The following is a 22650-nucleotide window of genomic DNA, read 5'->3' on the forward strand; positions in this document are numbered from 1 at the left end:
AAACGTCATAAAAGTAAAAATGGCCAACTTCCTGTTTGGTTTAGAGAAAACTTCCAAGAGGATTTTTTGTGCGTCTCATCACGGTCCACATACCGACCAAATTTCATACAGCTGGGTGAAACCTGATGTTGGGGCTACTCAATAGGGGGCGCTAGCGAGCCAATATTTCATACCGCAGCTGGACACCCCAATCAGACTGCAATTTTCGCAAATTCTGGCTTGCGTGCCAAATTTCACAACATTCCCAATATCCCAAGCACCTCCTTTTTGCGACGAAACACTAAAAATAAGAATAAGAATAATAAACATTACGGTTTCAATAGGTCCTCCGCTCCGACTACGTCGGTGCTCGGGCCCTAATAATAAACATTAGAAATTCAATAGGTCCTCCGCTCCGACTACGTCGGTGCTCGGGCCCTAACAAGAAAAAACAACAATCTCAATCATCAAGGACTCTGCAGGGAAGCCCACAAATTCACCCGATGAAATAAATAAAATCTATGTTCATCTAAAAAGAACCAAAATCAAGAAGACATCAACTCATTTCTCAACAGCATTGATTTACCACAGCTTAACAAAGAACAAATCAACATACTTGACTCACCATTAACACAGGACGAACTTTTTACTGCCCTCAATCTTATGCCCAATAACAAAGCACCAGGTCCCGATGGCTTCCCAGCTGACTTCTATAAACACTTCTGGTTCATTCTAGCTCCACTCTTTAACAAAATGATAACTGAAATTAAACAAAATTTGCAATTTCCAGCCAACATGAACACATCCAGTATATCACTCCTCCTCAAACCAAACAAAGATCCAACTCTTCCTTCTAGTTACCATCCTATTTCTCTTCTCAATGTAGATATTAAAATCATCACTAAGGCATTAACTCACAGATTAGACAAAGTCACCCCATCCATAATTCATCCAGATCAAACCGGCTTCATCAAAGGTAGACATTCATCCACTAACAGACGCAGACTGTTTAATTTAATCAATTACTCATCATTACAACAAACTGGTACCATCATAGCCTCCTTAGATGCAGAAAAAGCCTTCGACAGAGTAAACTGGACATTTCTCACAAGCACATTACAGCAGTGGCAGGCCGTGCATTTTATACCTGGGCCTTCACTGTTGTCCTGCAGCTGAAATACCACCTTATAACCACATGATGGCACCACAGATATCAGTTTCTAAGGCTGTAACTATGTATGTATTAAATGTATGTACCCATGTACGTATTAAATGTACGTAACATTCGGTACGAGACTTGCAATACGTTTGGATAGTACTAGAGCATCTGGAAAATGCAGAAGCTTATATTCAGGAAAACATAATGTTTTCTGCACTCATGGAGGACAGTGGATCTCAGCTGGTCTGGCTGTGGGACCCACCATCACTCCTTAATGACAAGTCACGGCCCAAAGAGATCATCTTATGATTTTACTTTCACAACTTGAACATTGTACGTACTGCTCTGCAGTGTCTTTCCTCGTCTCAGCCCCGTGTCATGGTGCATCTCACTCAGTTAGAATTCCCATATTTGATTGGCTGAGCTGCATCACGTGATGTGATTCACTACCCATCAGCCTCAATCACAGCGCACTCTGCACCTCGCAGCAGACACTGAGCTGCACGTAATGCTGACGTCATTATAGGCCGGCGAGCAGGCTCTGATACATCAAAGAATACGCCCAACATGTCAAACTAAAGATCTGATTGGTTGAAGAATATGACAATCAACAATATCGTCCCCGTTCACTTAAACTCTCCAACGCTCGTGGGAAAGTCTGTTGGGCTTCTTGTTGTGTATGCAGGTTTACATACACATGATAATAAATGTCTTTGTGATCATCACATTGTATCATCTCATTTATTTAACAAGGGTTTTGCCTGTTCAACACCGGCATCCTCGATCCCCTCCCCTTCCGTTCCTACGGCTCGTTTGAGCAAATGCATCACAAAACATGTCTGTGTTTGGTATCCCAGCATGCCCAAACTCCTCATCTTTGCAAAGAAATCATCGATTTTCTTTCATTTCTTATGTTCCTCCACAAAAGGAGCCCACACACACACTGTCCAAAGTCGCCATAACCGCTGCAAGTCGTATCTTGCAGCATTTCGACGGAAAAAGACACATTACAGACCCGACAACGTGCTAGCGGATGTTACCATGGAGCTAGTGCCTTCAGAAACCGCTAGTACTTATAGTACAAACCTTATCCTCCTCTTCCATAAGCCGTCAACCAACGTTTGCGTAACTGAGCTATTCTCATTCTCGTTCATGCGCTCGGTCGCACCCATTAAGCACAGCAAGTCCGCTACTCACACACCATGTCTTCCACCATATATACATCGTTTTTGCAATTTGCAAAGGCTAAAAATAAAAGGAAAATAATATAATATCAAAATATAAAGGGAGAAACACCTTTAGTGTGTCAGAATATCATATGGTTACCATGTGTCCATTTGGGTCTCCAAATGTCCTTTTAGAGCTCCGCCTGGATCTCTTCATGGAAGAAACTCTGTAGAATGGTCATACTTTGTCCAATCTTCTTCAAATTTGAGGCAGTTGTTCACTGATAGTGTAGTTACAGCCCTACACTGTCTTTTACCTGTACAGATACAGCCACCGGCAGTTATTTATACTGAAAGATACTTTTTTATTTTATGCGGACAAAAATCTTAAATTTTTACTGACTCCAAAGGCCCACTGCTCTGTTTCTGTATGACCTACAGGTTGTCTGACACTTTTGATGCAAAAGTTGGGCCCCGAGGTCAAAAAGGTTAAGAACCCCTGCTCTAATATCTCCGACTACTCTATTAACTGGAGTAAATCATCCATCCTTCCATTAGGTAGTAACAGTTGGGATGGGGCAGCCCATACACCACCTATCCCTTTCTGCACAGGTGCCATCACGTATTTGGGAATACATATTTCCCCCAGGCTGTCAGAGCTGTTCACACTCAACTTCACTCCATTACTTAAAACAATAAATGACGACCTCCTTCGCTGGATGAACCTACCATTATCACTCATGGGCAGAATAGCTACAGTTAAAATGACAATACTTCCTAAAATAAATTATCTATTCACAATGATACCATCTCAACCCACCCACTCCTGGTTTAAATCAATTGACTCAATCATTACTCAATTCTACTGAAAAAATAAAACACCAAGAATTGAACTGGCCACTCTACAAAAACCAAAAACACAAGGAGGACTTGAAGCTCCACATTCTTTTCACTACTCTCTAGCAAATAAACTTCAATACATTCTTAAATGGATCCACCCCAACCAATCAGACAACACATGGTTAGATATAGAACAGACAGTTTGTAAGGACATGCAGATTTATGACTTACCATTTTTAAGCCAATCTATCAAACGCCATCCTTGTTTCAAAATACCAACAATAGCAGAACCTCTGACAGCCTGGTGGAAATTCCACAAAATCACTAACATCACTTTTGCACCTTCAAATTTTACTCCCATATGGAACAATCCTGATTTTCTAAGTCACAAGACACCTCTAAATCTCCACACATGGTCCGCTAAAGGCATCACTCATCTGAAACACATCTTCAATAACAACACCATGGTTTCATTCCCTCACTTGGTTCAGAAGTACGGCATCAGGAGCAATACATTTTTGGAATATCTGCAACTCAAATCATCCGTTCAATCCAAACTTAACACTAAGGCCTCTAACCTAGAACCACCCCCCTCAACCTCAAAATGAATTAACCTCTTAAGCCCTCCTCAAAAAAGTTACCGTATATTGAAGCTCTTTTTTTAAATCATCTTTATTCGAAGTCAATGCTATTAATGTATACATATGAAGTATTTTATAGAAGTAAATATAGATGTACATAATTATTCATTATTTCCCTTGTGATTGACTTCTTCACTGTGTCAACGCAGAGGTGTTTTCTGAGACAGCAGCGCAAAACCCAAATGTAGAAGTCATTCATGTATAAGATGTCACAAATAGCATCATGGCCTCATGATAATGACATTTTGAAATTCTCTATTCACCACATGAATGAAAATGTTGTGCTTTTTCAGCATCCGTTTGATATTTATTCTGCGAGTTTCATTGGAATACAGATGACTTGGCAATGCCCACTGTTTTCAGAGGATATCAGATGGTTCTGAAATGTCATTTTCCTCTGATGTAGCCCTCTAATGCCGACTCAGTTCACATCAAAGTGTGTCCTTCTAGTGATGAGAGACCCTGCTGCATTTCTTGTCTCCCTCAGGTATATATGGGCCGGATGAAGGCTGGGCATCAGCCTACCCAGAATGCAAAGAGAGAAACCAGTCACCAATCAACATTGTAGACCAGGATACCAAAGTATCCACAGAGTATCAGGAACTGACACTGGAGGGCTTCGATATGGAATCCTCTAATAAGACGTCTATGAAGAACACCGGCAAAACAGGTACAGTAAAGCCAATGCAGGTTCCTGCTGATTGGATTTACTCTGGATTATCTCAATGTATGTGGAATCATCATGTTACATGATCCCAGATCTCAGCAAACGATCTTCAAAAGAGAGAAATGTCCAGAGAGACCAGAGTCATTAGACTCTGACTGGACAGACTCATAGAGGTGAATTCTTCCAACACTTTTCTCTTTTTAGAAGATGAGAAAAATACAATATAGTTTTTAGCTTTTTCACTTCACCCTGAATGAACTGAATTTAAAGCTGCAGGGCGATTCAGTGAAAATAACCATATAACGCTGTGACAGACCACAGTGCCGAGAGAATGAAAAGCTGAAGTGTGATCTGTTGCATCACTTTCCCGCAGATGATTATAAAACCAGACAGGTGCAATACGCAGCAAGTCATTTATGATGAAGATTACACATCGCATTTTCATTCAGATATGCTGCATCCGTATTAGTACAAGTGCCATGGCAGGTGTCACCTCCGCAGCCTTCAGCCCCGGGACATCTGCATTCGGCTCTCTTGTCATCTCAAGGACCCTCCTTGTCAGCTACAGGTATTTTTCACAATTCCAGGTTGTCAGTAAGATGGATGATCCTTCACCCACAGTGGGAAACTGGAGTTTAAAGGCTTCTGAGAGCAGAGGCCACAGATGGTTGGCATCACTGTTGACAGCACGCTGAGTGTTGCCCAGAGCACAGCTGTGTGTTTCGCACAATAATGTTTTACATCCCATCATTTGCTCAATCGAGGATGTGTGAGTCTTATGTGATGACACATTTGAATAAATTCAAATTATCTGCAGGTTAACTGTGACTCCACTAAGCACATTTCGCTGTCGGAAATTGTATTAGCCTGGATGAGGAAGGGAGACGGAAACGAATAGAATCACTTGGGTCTCATTCATAAAACAGAGCGTAGGATCCACGTTCAAAGGAGGAAATTAACGTACGCCAAAGAATATTCATGTTTATAAAACCTTGCGTGTGCTTTTATGAATCCCAAATGAACCTGTAAATGTCCCGCCTTCTACTCGCTCACATTCAACTATAAACGGTCAAAGCACCTCATGAATGTTGATGCATAGAAATGAGCTGCTGATCAATAGATCTTCATGGTGAGTAACAGCAGCTACCGAGAGGAAGACCATCTTTCACCCCCAACTCTTCCATTGGCGTAGTCCTAACAGTGGCAGAGTATCCACTATGCAGCATGCACATCAGGAGTGGCACAGCAGTACACATGGAAGTTTGATAGGTGAACACATTTAGTTATTTCCTTACTTCTGTTGTTCTATTATCATGAGGACTGATGATGAGGGTATGGAGCGATGGTACGAGAGCTCTCTGCCTTTATTTCCAGACTCTTTTACACCATGGTTATGTGCAGGTGATGAAGACTTGTCAGGTGAGGTGACTGGAGGAGGCAGAGTGTGTAACAGTCACCGCCGTGACACCAGTGACTTGTGATACTTGAGTCAGAGAGCTGTTTACAGTTTGTCTGTGCACAGCATGCTGCATCTGGCACGATGGAATAAACCATGAACAAATCAATAAAGTCCAGTTCACTGCGGCAATTTTACTCACAAACACTGAATGAAAACTGAGATCTGCACAGTATTAGAAGACGATTGAAAACTATGGATATTCTGCTGCAGTTCCTGAACCCTGTTTGACGTTATCTTACAGATGATGATCATTTCATCAGCTGCTCCACAGCTGACCATGAGTGTCGGTAGTTCGATCTCTCCTCTGCGTTTCGGACAGCACTGAAGAACTATTTCAACAATGGGCTCATAGTTATCTACACTAGTACTGTTGAAGAAAATCATCATATAGCTTGTGAATCCAACTGTTGTTACGATCTTAATTTCCATGATTGCAGTAAACATGAGTGTTCCGCTTTATGTCAAAGTATCCAGAATCATTTGAGACGTAAAACCTCATATCACAAGTAAAGAGTTAATATAACGTGTTATGTAACACATATTCTGGTTCAAAACAACATTCTTAAGAAGTGATCAGGAGCAGACACAGGGTAATAAATCTCTCTTAAGTGTACCAAACATTTCCGTACATGGAGCTGTGTTCTGCCAAAAGGGCGACTTGACATCGAGATGAGAACATGCCCTAATGAAGAGACCAGATGTGCCTTGTTTTTCGATTCAACGGACTGGTTTGATTGGTGGGACGTAGCTTAAGGGGCGTGAATTTTGACTATAAAAGTGATCTGTGAACAGTAACATGTTAGAATCTGTTTCGATGTGCTAAACTCGGTGATGTTGACGAATATGCATTCAAACAATTCCCGCTGGTTGCAACTCCGGTCCGCCGTCTCTTCGCGTCATTTTGCCACAACAGTACAAGCACAAATAACTGCTGGTTTGACTGTTAATGATAAAGAGAATATATAAGTGCAAAGTAACGTGTGGTAAGAAGTTACATTAAATGTGAGACGCATCATTATACCTGTAATGAAGCCTTTCACTTTTAATTTATACAATCTCACATTTAATTTATATAACCCGGCTTCAATTCACCACCTCACCATCTGTGTCTCCAAAATGTTTGTACGCATGGGTCAGCGTTTCCGTACAGGTGAGCACATTCTCCCTTCAAGTTTATGTGGGAAGTGGCATACGCCTCTTTTAGGCCCCGTTTTGTGCTTACGCAACGGTTATAAATGAGAGATCCTTTTAAACACAGAATATCTCAACAAATCTGACACATTTAGGAGCAGTTTACAAACATTTGTTTTCCATAAAAGTTAAAATGGTGGAAATCTGAATGGGCGGAGCTTCAAAGTTGGAGTGTGTGGATTGTAGAGCAGATGGAGCTGAATATGTGGGTCAAATTTCACGTTAATCGGACAAGTTGGGCGATGGCCGTGGCCTGTGAAACTGTAGGGGGCGCTACTGAGCCATTTTGTCATACATGAGCATGCGACCCATAAAATCTCAAATGTTCACGCAGTCCTGATACGCCTGGCACATTTGGGGAGTTTTTGAATACGATAAAGCCCTCAAAAATGCGATTTTACGGAATAATAATTAATAATTCTTTGGATTTCAACAGGGCCTTCGCCCGACTTCGTTGATGCTCGGACCCGAATTAAAGCTGCAAGCAGCATTGATTGGGCCCACGCAACTTCACGCACGTCGAGGGTACTGGCAGGACTCTGGTTGACGCGGCCGTGCATTTCTGTGACCATCACACACTGTGTGCACGAGTCAGATGATATTTCCTGCGTAGTCCAGCAGCATAGCAAGCTCATGTTGCCAGGTCTTAAGCCTCAAATGTTTAGAGTGTAACTCCGATACAATCATAAATGTAAGCCGTTAAAGATCATTAAGAAAATGAATGTGTGTGAATGTGCTTCAGTGTTTGTAACATAACAGACTGTCAGTTTACTGGGATGGGGTTCAACTCCCTGCAGTCTTAATGAAACGTACTGCGAGGGCTGCATCGTCGAAATATTGTAGGGGGCGCTATCGAGCCGATTTGCCACTCTGAAGCATTAAAATCACATCAGATAACTACATTCAGGATTTTAAATGTATGTCACAAGTTTGATTATGTTTCGAGCATTTTTAGCCCCTCAAAAACTCCTTAGTTTTTAATGCGACAGTGTCTTAACACAAACAGAATACGGGAATGCACCATAGAGCGGATTTTCTGATCCGCGCGGGATTGCGCAATACCTCGATATCACGTGACCGTAACTTAAACACACAAAAACACGGGAATATCAACATATAAATGAATGGCCTGAATTAAACTTAAGTTAATTTAAGCTAAGCTATGCCCAGATACCAAGAATCTTACTGTGAGGACGCTCGTTGCAACGGGGAGAGAGGGGTCCGGATCTGTCCTTTTTCCTCCAGGAGGAAAAGAGGGGGGGGTTTGCTTGCAAGTCGGCGCGGCGTTTGCGCCGGCTTCGGGCCGTCGTGGCGTGGCTCTGGAGCAAACGCAGACGTGATCAATCCTCGCTGCAGGGGGGATGATCTAACTTCGGCTGACGGCGTGTCTGCGGGAATCGTACCGGGAATCGTCGGTCACGAGAGGAGCGAGGCTTCGTCGGGCTCCTCTGTGCCGGTTTGTGCACAAAAAAAGGGGGGAAAAGCAAAAAAGCGGAGAACGGATCGCTGAAGCGGATTCATTATCGCGGGGTGAGTGGGCCTTAACTCAGAAAAAGAATACACGGCTGTTTCGACCAGCGAAATGGCTTGTGAACTGATAGGGTTTGATGAGGGGTGAAGGCCGTTGCTTCCTCGTGGCCTGGTGTGGCCAGCGTCGCGCTGGCGGGGAAAGCTGGATCTTCAGTGGCCTGGACGGGGGTCCGAGCGAAGAGAGCGTTGTGTGCTCCCTGTTCGACGGAGGTCGAAGGGAAAAAGCAATGAGGTGTGATCTGCAGGGAGTTTTGTTGAACAGTGGTTGAACCACAGGGGTCCTGGGGTCTCTTGGCCCTCGGCCAATGAGATTGCAGCGGTGCATTCAGGTGACTTCAGGAACCATAGTTTTTTTGGGGGGGAACTACAAATCAGGATGAAACCTTTTTTGAAAAAGGGCAGGCCTGATTCTCTTTGTCCACAGCACATGTTGAAGCCATATGGTCAGACCCCAACAAGGGCGCCATCGAGCCAATATTTCATACCGCAGCTGGACACCCCAATCAGACTGCAATTTTTGTTTGCAAGTTTTCCAGCATCCCAAGCACCTCCTTTTTGCGACGAAACACGCGCGATAATAAACATTAGAATAACAATCGGTCCTCCGCTCCGACTACGTCGTGCTCGGGCCCTAACAAGCTTCTAGGTGACTTTAAAGGACTTTGATTTCCAGTTTTGTTGTCATATTCTTTGCCCAGACTGTCCATATCGCCTATAGCCTGAGATGTTTTGCTCATTCCTGTAAATGTGTGAGGCTCACAGCAGGCTAAGTCATGTGGCATTAGGTCAGACTGTGGTTTTAATCCCGTGTCCTCCTTTTGTTTAGTTTTCCAGAACACTAAACTAAAGTTTTCATCATGACATTGAAAATATCGAACAGAAAAAACTCTATACAGTAAATCATTGTGTTCTTGCTTTTCATTTGACCATACATCAACATGGTGATTCACAAGTATAATTAATGCACAGGAAAGAAACAGTGTAACACTGTAAAAAAAGATAATCGTCAGGAAATCTGTTTATGGTAGCTGATCAACTGAAGTTTAAATCTTGTAATCACAGTCCTACGTAGTGTATTGATTGACCATGCTGTGTTGCAGGGTATTTCATTCTGATAGACTCGTGCCTGTTCGAAGTGTCCTGATCGCTTGGCCCCTGCAAGTGCTGCTTGAGAGATTTTACCCACAAAATATACAATAATTAAACTATGCTGAAATATTTTTCAGTAAACTATCCAGCATTATACTAGAATTAGAATCGTGACTCGGGGGACACCGATTTTGGAGGGGACCATGGTGTCCGTGCTGTGAAGTGCGGCGGTGATTAGCTCCCATGGGACACGTTATGGGTATCAAATGAAGAACTATTGGTATCAGTATCACTTCAAGGGTACTGGTGTTGGTAACGGCATCGTAAATTGTCACGAGCGACCCCTAGAGAGTGTTAGCGGCATACCGATACCAAATGAATAGCTTAATATATTAATAGTCACCGCACTTTTCAGATCAAGATTCAACTTAAACATAATACGATCAGTTTATGAATTATGATTCATGATTATAGATTAAACTAGTGAACAGAAAGTAGTTAAAATGAGACTTTAGCATCAACAAACTAAGATTAACATTAAGGGGCAACATCAATGAGTAGTTTCACTGCAGATGTTTAAAGTCGATTTTGTGTCTGTATTTCAAGTAAAAATTTGAATTGAGGAATTGTGTTTACAGCGTGTTATTGTACATTAATATTTTATTTGTATTCATTTTCGCCTGTTAATATAGCACATTTTGGTATACACAACACTGATTTGGAAGCGAGGGATGAAGCCCAACACCATTTCATCACTTGGGAGAGATGGTTTCAAGCCTGCTCTGTCCTCTCCTTCACTGGAAGTCAGCTCACAGCAAACATGTGCTCAGCACTGTGGACAGCATGCTGGAACTCATCTTTGGAGGAGTATGAAGCCAAAGAGAGACAGTGCACAATGGTAGACATTAAAGAAACAGACCAACACTTTGGAACATGCACCTGCTTGCTGTCTAATACCAACATCAATGTAATAGCTGTGTGTAAAAGGTACACAGTGTAACCATTCTGAAGCAGGAAAATAATCAGCTTTCTTTTGAAAATCTGACAAGATGTCATCATAATAATCCTAATCACATTATGACTATTAAAAGACAGTGTATCCTTCTATGCTTGCAAATTCCCTCAGCATCCTTGTTGCTGTACCTGTTTTTTCATCCCAATTTCCAGTGACTGATTAAGGTCACAGAGAGCGAGTAGTAGTCCTGTCCACCTCCCATCACTGCATCATGAGCGGGTGTCAATGAGCCTCTGAGATGTGAGACATCCGTTTGTCTGAGTGCAGGTAGCTCAATCAGGACACAATGTGTGCTGTCATGTCCCGTGGGAGTGGACCCACGAGCTTACCTTCAGGGAAAGGACTACCAGCGTTGACCACCGCCAGCACAGAACGGAGTGAGAGTGAGAGACAGGCAGAGAGAGAGAATAGCCATCATCCCAGTCAGGGTGAAAACGTCCATGACTCATGTGATGCAGAGCGTCCCCAGGCCTTCAGCAACTCAGACTACCTCCCCAAGGCCACCCAGCCTGCTCACAGAGAAAGAACAAGAGAGGCAGATGATAGTCATGGCCACCTGCAAAGTAAGAAACACAGCAGAGCATAATTCAATGGATTTGGGGTGCTGCAGTGTGTAGAGAGTCATGTAAGAACACTAACACAAACTAAATGCAGCTTCATGCTCTCCCTGCTACATAATGCATGGCTAACAAGACGACTGTCCCTTCATTCCCCCTCACATTATGCATGGATCTGCACGGTTTCTAAATGACAGATTAAGGTTTGACCTGCGGAAGGATCACCATGGTGGAGATGCTGCTGAATGCTGTGATGGAGGGAGGATGACCCCCACCAAACTATTACAAACTACATTCAGAGACGTCACAGTGCTTTTCTTCGCAGGTCAACTTTTGTTTCTCGACCTTAAATGTGGATTTAACATGTTATGGATGGGATGGAAAGAAAGAAAGTTCATGCCATTTATTTTAAATAGTTTCTTATTAAAGAGGAAAACCACCTAAATGAGGAATTCATGGCCTTTCAATCAATGGTATAAACATGAGCTGCTCTCGTTCAAAGCCTGAAACCAGAGAAGTCTCAAGCTTGTCATCAAGTATTGAGACTTGATGACAAGACTAACTATGTGTGGAGCTGTTCTACAGACAGCGAATGATAGACTGATGATGTGTTGTTTTATGTCAATCAGCTTAATTTTATTCTCGTGCTCTCATTTCATTTGTGTAACAGAAAATGTATCCATATTCTCAGAGCATTCTCCTGGTTCTCTTGGTGCCATCTATGACATCTCTCCACATTCTTTGTCTGTGGTGTACTTTTTTCACATCCCCCTCAGTATTTAGGACATCTGCATTTGCCCACCATCAGCAACAAAAACATGAAAGTAGCACAGGACTTTCATTTCGAAGAACCAACAGAATGCAACTCATAGACGTAACACTGTCTTTGTTTAGGGCCGTGAGCAAATGTTGCAATGTGTCATAACAACGTAAAGAAGTGATGTTGTAAAATGCAGGGAGCCGTTGTCATAAATCCTACTGCCTGCCATGTGTAGCATTCCACCACAGGGTTGGCCAGGTGACCAAAGTACCAGCAACCCCAACTTGTCCAGGTCCTATGCCCTGACCAATGGGCTATCCTGACCCTAACTACTCAAGGCCAATGCCTAACAAACCTCTTGAACACGACAGCCCCCTTTAAAGGGGGCTAGAGGGGGGTAGGGGGGTGGTGTACTTGTGCACAATTCACTTTTGCAATACGAATAAAAATTAATTTAAAAAATGTAAAAATACCTGTGTAACAAAGACATTCTGGGCGAAACAACCACGGGAGCCATTTTACACAATGCAAAATACAATTATACATGAACTATCTAGAAGAATACTACAAGTTTTACCACAAAACCACGTTTTTCTGGGCAAAAAACTGCAGTACTATACTCTTTGTTTTGGTCTCTGACGGTCTCTGACGGAGCCATTTTGGCGAATGAGCACATCCAGAAGACCGTGCTTCGACCCCGCTTCGCGTATCGTTTTCGAAATGACTCTCTTTCAAACCGTTGAAAAGTTATGGGGATACATGCCAATATCAGCCACAGGTCGCGAAAAAAAATGAGTAAAAAAAACGTACGTTTTGATGATTTTATGGACGAAAAACGGCTCTATTCCAGCGGATTTTGGTGCAGCTGTGTGCCCCATGTTGTGATGTGTGTCTGTGAGTGGTATCAATGCGCTGGCTGACTGAATGAGGAAATATCAGGCGAAACTGTGAGCTGGACCAATCCATGTTGGGAGGGGGGTTCGCCCAGCATTTTCCGATTTTTTGTCAGTAAACAGACAAGGATATTGTCAAACACCCCCGCATGGCTCCCGTTGGACTATCCCACATCGAAAAATGTGTTTTTTGTGAAAATCGAGCAGGCACAGCCCATTTTACAGTCCATTTTACAGTCACACAGACACTAATTATGATTCATATATATTTATGATTGACAGATATGACATTCATAACTGCTCAAAATTATTCCAAATGGTGTCAAACTGCTTTATTAGGATTATTGAACACTCTTAGTGATAAAACAAGTGAATATATAGTTAATATTTAGTTATATACTCTATAAAATTTGAATACAGCAATATAACCAAATGCTTCCAAAAATGATAATTTAGCATGCCTTTGCTTGGTTTATGCCATATGTGCCATATGTGTATTTGTTATTAACAGTAACATATACACAATTTTACAGATATCAGCACATCTCACAAGTGTTACCTGTATTATACAATCAAAAAATCATTAAAATAGACATTGTAGTTGCAGAAATACACTCTCTTTAGTATGGGTATGCAATTTTCGAGCAGAGGCCTAAAAATAGGGGCAGTGTACAAGATTAACCACTGGCCTCCACCTAAACTAGCCACGCAGGACGGGCCTTACCAAGAGGGATTCATCATTACGCTGCAGGGAGAGATGCCAGGAGGAGACCTGGGGAAGGATACACCATACAGCCGCAAATAACAGAGAATCAGACAAACCAAAAGGCAGAAAGTCCGTCCAGCTATGACCAGTATTAGTTACTCTAATAACAGTCTGAGATTTAAATCATAATAGAAAAGGTTGCTTCGAGTCATATGTGGATGTTTTTGCATTTCCTGACAGTCCGTAGGCTACTGTAATACAATTACATTTTTTTAAATTCAATTTTATTTGTATAGCCCAATATCATGAATCACAAATTTGCTTCAGAGGGCTTTTTAATCTGCACAACATACAACATCCTCTGTCCTTGGAACTGGATTAGGACAAAGCTCCAGAATGTAAGTGCAGTAGATGTCATGTGTACAGAATGAACATAATAAAATGGCATTATAGGCCAGACATATGACAGAGATGATACATATCAGAGTAGTGATAGCAGTAGTAGCACTGATGCAAATGATAATAACAGAAACATGATTAGTCCTTTCCTGCTAGAGGGATCCCTCCTCAATTACTCTCCTTCAGGTTTCTTCCTTTTATTTCCTGTTTCTTTTAACTTGATGTTATTTATATATTTTGGAGGGGGGTCCCTAAAGTGCATTAAGATAATCTTGATGAACAATCACAATCATTATTTTGGCCATAATGGTGCAGCAATAACTAGCAGACTGTATCAGCAGAGCTCATCATGCTCAGCACACCGTAAGACCATGAAACCTCAGAGCGTTCTCATATTCCATGCTATTTCCTACTGGGCCTGTTAATGTGTCGTATGATCCTTCATGACTCAGAGGCGCGGCCAACGTCTTGATGAAATGATGAACAGGGTCGCTCTTCACTTGAGTGCTTCCTCTATGAATGGGACGGATGAAGTACGGCTGCACTGGTTAATGGAACACGTGATTCCTTTCAGAGCCATTTGTGAATGTGCAAATAAGGCCGCCTCTTAATTCTCTCTACATTTCAGAGGGACGATAAGAAAGGATCCTGCGAGGGCAGTTGGCACTGTCTGAAGTGAACCATTTGCTCTGCAAATTAGCCCCTCATTTGACGACTTGCCTCAGAGGCGGACGGAAAATGACAGAAGTGGTCTTGTGTGAGCACGTCTTCCTCAGAGCAGATGGAAAAGATAAACATATCTACCTGTGGCATGTCCTCAGAATGAATCATTTTGTCTGTCTGTCTCTATAGACCTTAGAGAAATGAGTCGTCACGCACATTTAATTGACTTCGTGAGCAATCTTTGAGCAATCTTTTGCCTTCACATCAACAACAGACGCCAATTTTCTGTCTTCTGTTTCTTTGAAGGGAATGATTACATATGTATGTACGCTGAAAAAGATGTTGAATGATGTCTGACTCTCCATCCTCCTGGCTTTCTTCCAGTGGCCATCATGTTGAAGGATGATTACTTCGTACGGGGAGCAGGTCTACCAGGGAGGTTTAAGGCAGAAAAAGTGGAGTTTCATTGGGGTCCAAACAACGGATCTGAAGGCTCAGAGCACAGCATTAACGGCCGCCGTTACCCCGTGGAGGTAAGTGCAATCCACCACAACTCCACATAACCAGAAAACAGACCATATTTGAGCAAGAGAATGGTTACATGTCTTTAAGGGTATATGTATGTTGAGACCTCTTCAATAGGTTTCTGAAGGACGGTCTGGCTTGGAAAGCACTTGGCCGTTACTGAAGTCTGGGTAGAGCTGCAATAGGATGAGAAACCATAGAGTGTGAAAAGCTGAGTCACTGTCCTATTAAATCACATGTAAAGAAACCTATCAACATAACAGCTGTTTCTACAGGCTGCAAAATTCTCTCTTAAGTTTTTAGAGGATTGTCATTTTACACGTAAGAGCAGTGTGCAGAATACCCCATGGCTATCGGGGTCCTGTCTCCAAAAACTGCTCGGCCTTGGTAAGCTTCTAAGAAACAATTTAGTGACAAATGCAAGAGACACATAACTTAGATTATGGTTTTAGAGAACCCCCCAAAAAGTTGCTGTCAGGAGGTCTGAAGGGTCAATCAACACAATGTGTAAGAGACATGCATATTACAACACAGTGTAACGTAAGTTCTAAACAAAGTGCTTCTTAAATAGGAACTGACGTGTGCTTGTAGGTTGAGGGCATGAAGTTTGAGTCGAGGACAAACGTTGAATAGTCTAATACCTTGAGGATCCAGAGGGATTAAATACATCCTCACTGTGTCTGTCAAATATCCCTGCTTCAAACGAGCCTTATGGTACCCTTGTACTACCCTTGTAGTAGAGGTAGGTTAATTGAGGCCGCCGCTATTACAGAATTTACGGTAATAGTTCTCCCATTGAACATAGTTTGGACAGCACCTAAAACTAGCCTGACCATATGTATCTGGTTGAGAAGACAGGGTGCAGCTGATGAATGTCTTTACCTTGATTGTTGAGCGGCTTGAAGTGGAATGAATGCGGAGCGCTTGAAGCCTCTGCTGCGAGGAGCCGGCCACGGGGAATGCTGGTGAGGCAGACACTTATGGGTTTTCGGCCCTGAGGTGAGGCCTGCATGGATTGTTTGCTGGATTTAGCCGGAGACTGTGTGGTGCCGATCTGGTTGTTACCTGCACAGAATGACCTGGAGAAACCGGTGAGATTCCCCGGCAGGGAAACGACAGAAATGTTATGCTGTCTCCTCTGCTGAGAAACTGGACGTTGGTCTTAATCCTACAAACGAGACTGGAAAAAAGTGATGTGGACAAACGCGTCGGTTCGTAATGAAAACACACAGACAACAGCGTAGCAGCAGCATGAACGTACTGAAGGTAGAGCGCTACTTAAGAGAGGCAGCAGCAAGACGATAGGCTGACGATGCACATGTTTCCTTATGCTGTTGGATAAAGGAGACCAGCTGATCTAAGTGTAGTCTTCCTGGCTGAACTTTCACTAGACCTTCATGTGTCTGGCTTTTCTCTGACTGCATAAGAAGGAATTACTTATTATAAATGCTTATTTTTCACCAAGAGACCACTTCTGGGTCTAGCTATCACCTGGTCCGGCTCCTGCATTGGAGGCCACGGGGTTTGGGAGGAGGTGAGCAGTGGGGGGGGGGGGGGGGGGGGGCGGGTTCATGCTTGTAATCAGTGTTGACATTGTTGTTATTTAACCCGGACCACCACTTTTCATTGACCTTAACGAAGTAGGTTTCCATCCTCTGACTGTACTCACACCACACTACCTCTGGGGATTTGAACAACAATCTGAATGGGCCACTTTCTGCTAGTTGGGTTCATATGAGTTAATAGACGAGCACCTTTCCATGTGAACTAGAAAACCTGGAGAACAGTTGACCAATATTCCAGTCATTGCATGGAATAAAGTCAAATGTCCCGTTTCATCATTCTCCTATTTTCCTTTGGCTGAGAATAAAGTAGAAGCTAGCTCTCACAGACCCACAGCTTACAAGCACGTAAGAGATGTTCACTGACTTGCATGATGTGTTCAAGGTCTACTCAGTGGAATTGATTACAGGTAAGGTAAATCATAATGTATCATGATGTGTTCATATGTAATCATGTTAAATCTAGTTTTTGGCAAGAAACTTGAATAAATATAGTTTTTTGAAGATGTTTTCCCATTAATATAGAATAGATATTAGAGATGAATTATGTCCTGGTTGACTTCCTAACACGAGGTCTAAGCAGCTTCTGATACATCATTAAAACTACTGATGCCATGAAGCAAGTATTTAGAGAAAAATACAATAATTTATTTCCTCTTCGTTTTAGTTGCGTGTTATACATTCATAATACCATGATATATGTACGTTTAGTGAATTATACTTCTTATACATCTTACACCTTACCGCCCAGCCACATTGTCATGAACAGTAAGTGGACATCATTGTGTAGGAATGAATGTGAAAGCATTCTGATGTTCGCCGTTGATCCCTGTAACCGTGCTCACTGAAGCAGTTCCCACTGTGCTCGCCTCACTCACACTATTTTCTCTCGCTTTTTAAAAACGTCCTGTCAAATTATTTGTTTAAAGAGTGGAGATCTTCAAGAAAACTCTACACAGGTGACATTCCCCAAAAGTAAGTGAATGGTCGTGTGTGAGCAGGCCTCACCTCTCAAACGTGATTGTTGGCACTAAGAGATACATTACGATACATTAAGAGATACATTAAGATACATTGAGAGATACATTAAGAGATACATTAAGATACATTAAGAGATACATTAAGAGATGCATTAAGATACATGAAGAGATACATTAAGATACATTAAGATACATTTAGAGATAGATTAAGATACATTAAGATACATGAAGAGCTACATTAAGAGATACATTAAGATACATTAAGAGATACATTAAGAGATGCATTAAGATACATTAAGAGATACATTAAGATACATTTAGAGATACATTAAGAGATACTCTTTTCCTCCAGCTTTAACATCCCCCAACTAAACTCATTGTGTGTGTGTGAGTGTGAGTGTGTCTGAGGGGGTGTGTGTGTGTGTGTATTGCATGTTGTTTACGTGCAGCTGTCAGTCTCTTGAACGCTGAAATGTCAGCCATCTCTGTCTGGACTTGTCCTGGAGCTCTGCCTCTGTACGGTGGCTGGCCAAACACATGAATATGTATCGTTTGACATTTGGTAGATCAGCACATTGACGGTTCACGTTGATATTGTAATCTTCTCCTTCCGCTCACACACACACTTTGGCCTTGTGCCAGATTCAGTATTGGCAGTATGGCTCAGCTGATCTGACCGTTAAAGCCACAACTGAAACTGATATTTCTTCAGAGAAGCTGCCAAGAGACAAGATTTTGTGCTGATTTTTGACCAAATGTGATGATTTCATATCAGAATAACAAACATGATTATGATACAGAGCCTGGCTTGTGCAAAGTGAATAGTTACAGCCATTTTAAAAACTGACCTCATGGTTTCCTTTGATAATTTAGGCCTAATAATATTAAAATATTAAGGCATCAATAAAAGACCAAAAACTGATTCAACGTAATGATATTTTAGTTTGTTTATTTATGTTACTATGAGATCCTTAGTGCATTATTACATTTCTAATTGAATTAATATTTATATTACATATTTTTAATTGAATGCAGCTCTCCATCTCATCTCGATGTAACTGATGTGCTCAGAATTTCCTCATCAAACAATGAGTTGTCGTGGCAACAAAGTATACTGACAAAGCATTTGCAGACAGATGTAATAGATTTGTTGATGATTATGAAACATATTGTCATTTTTCTATATCTGTGCACAAAAAGGGTGGATTGCAGGATTTGTTTGACGAGTTTTGAACCTGTTATTCCTGGATTATACCGGTCGATACCAGCTTGAATCAATGTATTTATTCAAGTGCCAGCTTCGTTATTTAGCGGGCAAATAGTGTTATACATTGTCTCTGCATTAATTTTCAGTATACTGAATATTATTTATTCTATTAATTTGAATGTTTTTTCCTTCGGGATAAAACTTAGTGTAAATATATTTATAATTCGAAAGCACAGAGCAGAACTCCTTATTCATTCTGGTAGTTTATTCATCTATTTAAAACGAGACTGCCACTGAATGAGTGTCTGAAGTCACAGGATATGTATCGCTTATCACTGAATGAGATGGTTTTTAGGGTAGAAATTGTCTGAAACATTTTCATAGTACTTTGAGAAATAAACTTTCTCGCCAAAACACTACGAGACTCTATAAGACCGGAGAGCATTACATGTGTATGTTTACATGCAGTAGCAACATACTTCCAGGTTGTTTGTGTGTCTGTGGTGAGAGAAAGTTCTCTGATGCTGCTTCATACAACCACAGCATCGGCATTGAAATAGGAGCACGGTTTGATTGCTCAGCAGACTAATGCATGGACACACAGTAGGTACAGTTAGCCCACAGACAGAGGTCCTCCATTGTGTTTGAACTGAAACCTCAACAGCGCGGATGCAAAACAATCTGCAAATAAAACCAAACCATCTGCATGGTGGCATGCCACCAGAGGAAGGGGGGGGGGGTCATATTCTCCAAGTGATCTATATTAAGTGACAAAGACATTTCAACATAGTCAATAGGAAATACGTTTGGGGAGCTCACACAAAACAAAACAAGAAGCCCACCTCACACACAGTGGGCAGCTTAGGAAGTCATAATGATTCATAATTGCAACAAGCATTCCCATAGTGTTCTAACTATAATGTTAACCATGGTATACCGTGTTTTACAGACAGGAATAATGACAGCACTTTAGTGTTGTAGGCCTCTGGGTAAGTGCTGCTGCAGGGCGAGAGGAGTCATGAAGGCTATTGTGTCCCTTCTTCTGAAGTCCAATGGTGGAGATTTCAGCAAAGGACAGAAGCTCCTGACCCATGACGTCAAGGGTTCAAGGGCAACACTGGACAAGTGACTGCAAAGCCGGCGCTCAGAGACCTTCATCACAACAGATGTCAAGGCGACAGGTCGAAACTCAGTCAGGCCATTTGGCATTCAGCTTATTTTTAGGCACAGGGCCAATAACAGCGAACCTCAAACATCCTGGGACCCTCTGCTCTAAGAGAGGTTGGTTCAAAATCAGAGTTAGCTCACTGACTTAGATGGAATACCAGGGCTCGACATTAGGGGTTGCCAGGTTGCCATTCACAACTATTCGAGAAATTGCCAACCGATTCTTTGCCTTTAGTTGCCATCAGTGGCAACCACTTTCAAACACATGAACAATATGGACAGCACACAGAAAATGTCTTCAGCTGTGAGATGAGATTCAGCTGACTCAGCAGATTCAACACAGACTGGACATCATCCTTGAAAGTAGAGATGATTGACAAGATGGACCTCAATCCTGAACACCCAATGGATCTGTGGTGAGAATCAGCACAAAGGTCCAGAGAACCAGAAGTGAAAGGGAGAGAAGGGATTAACAAGCTACCAGTGACTTTCTGGATTCATTTCCTCTGTGAGGAACATGACAACAGCTACTACTGCTATGTGTGCACCAGGAATTAAGAGTGGACTGATGACACAAGATTCAGATTCTTAAAGTATCAGATAAAACACAAACAATGTTGGTCGGTTCCTGTAATATTCTTTCATGTCACATTTCCATGATTAAGCTGACATCAGCTGTAATAACGAAATATTATCTTAATTACTCTAAATATAAGGTGAAGAAAAATGGCAACCATATTATCAGTTTCCACAACCAAAGGCTGATGCCTGGTTGCCAGCCACTTTTAAGAATGACATTTGTCTTCAAAAATGTTATGAAGAGGTGACCACATCAGTGAAAGAGTCCATCATAATTTGACTCCTTCGATACTTCCCAGTTAGTTGTCAGAAGACAGTCATTAACACTGTCCTTGCTCTGAGGGGGCCGCTGTCTGACCAGCAGGATTTCACAGTTTTAAGCCTCTGGCGGTGCTGTGGACGTGAGGAGCCAGTGGATTAACAAAGATTAATCACCTCTTGTGGTAGTCAAGAAACTCCTTGTAAGTTGTTCGTTGCTTTTTAAGCTTACATGGTTAAATTTACCCAGCAAGAAAATGACTGTCTCACTCTGGGTTTGAGTCTTCTGTGTCCATGACGTGGGTCTGAAGCTGCTCAGCAGCTGTGGCCCCCGCCTGAGGAGGAACATCAACAGCTAACAAGATAAAACATGCAAATTCCCTGGAAACACAAAATGGTCGGCATCTGATGTCTCTAATTCTGCCCTGAGTGTGGTGTTAGTACACCACCTTTGATTAACGATGATGCAGATGCCACCGTCCCGTTGTTTCAGTAACTCGTATGCTGCGTTCACACCAAACGCGGCGCGAATTATTCGTAAATTTGCAAATTTGTGGCGCGATGGACGCAAATTTGTGTCCAACCCAAAATTTCGGCGAAATATTCGCGTGACGCTGTGGCGCGATAGCCTATCAGCGTTGAGATGCTCCCCCCGTCATCCCTGACTTCCTGCCGTTGTTGAATCAGGAAATCAATCCTGTAGCCGTCTGTGTTCACCCAGAGCTCTACGATACCTCATATCAACAGAGACCGGACCAAACTATGTGTACACATGCGTGTGTGTACAGCTGTAGTAAACAGCGACAGTGACGTGTGGCTTGCTAGACACAGTGAATACAGCTCGATAAAATCCATGGAGCTCCTCTGGACAATGTTATGAACCAGACATGACGGCGTTTAGTTTCCCGGGATATCTGTGACTTCCACAACACGTACTAAGCAGAAATAGGTTCTTTTTTCCATAGTTAATGGCGGACAGTTGAACGGCTTTCAAGACGATAAGCCCCGCCCCTCTCTCCGGCGCGTCCAGCATGAATGTACACAAATGGTTCCCGGCGAGACCTGCGGCGTGATTGACGCGAATTTGCAGCGCGATGTTTTCGCGCCGCGTTTGGTGTGACCACGGCATTAGGCTTCATCCAGACGAATACATTTTCATGTTAAAACGATCTCCGTCCACATGGCGTTTCAGCATTGTTTTAGAAATGATCTCTGTCCAGACTAACACTTCTGAAAACGAATATCACGTGACTATTCACGTACATGGGGCTCTCGTTTCCCTTGGTGTCTGTTCTCACTCGTAGCTCTGCTGGAGGCTGAAGTCTCTATCCTACTGGAGAGCATTACTGCTTTAGTTCCTTTATAGTTTATGTGCGGACTTCACAATAGTTGTGCAGAACAAAATAAGCATTAAAAAGGACGGGAAAGTCCTCCGATTTGTGTCCGTCCTCCTCAAAGCCACTAACCGTGACTTCAGACGGCCGCTCCATAGGTCTGATACCTCTGCTGGTCACGCCGCTCGCTAATCGCTTAACAGCTGCTAGTAAAGACAACATGGTCAGCAACACCTGTAATGAGGTGTCCATGTTAAATTAACCTGGTAATTGAACAGGCAGGTAGTCGATCGGTAATCAAGGCTGTTGTTTGTGATTTGTTTG

The 22650-nt window shown here is 42.4% G+C and overlaps 1 protein-coding gene across 1 annotated transcript in view; it reads left to right on the forward strand.

The window, feature by feature from the left end:
• The window catches only part of LOC306775047 (receptor-type tyrosine-protein phosphatase gamma-like), a gene marked incomplete at both ends in the record, with an annotated part of 879186 nt that overhangs the window by 367271 nt on the left and 489265 nt on the right, over window positions 1–22650 (forward strand). The window contains 2 exons of the mRNA XM_079265258.1: window positions 4273–4455; window positions 15099–15247. Of these exons, the coding sequence (XP_079121384.1) occupies window positions 4273–4455; window positions 15099–15247 (332 nt within the window). The remainder of the gene's footprint in view (window positions 1–4272; window positions 4456–15098; window positions 15248–22650) is intronic.

This window comes from Melanostigma gelatinosum (genome assembly GCF_949748355.1).
Source record: "Melanostigma gelatinosum genome assembly, chromosome: 3".
NCBI classification, from domain to species: domain Eukaryota; kingdom Metazoa; phylum Chordata; class Actinopteri; order Perciformes; family Zoarcidae; genus Melanostigma; species Melanostigma gelatinosum.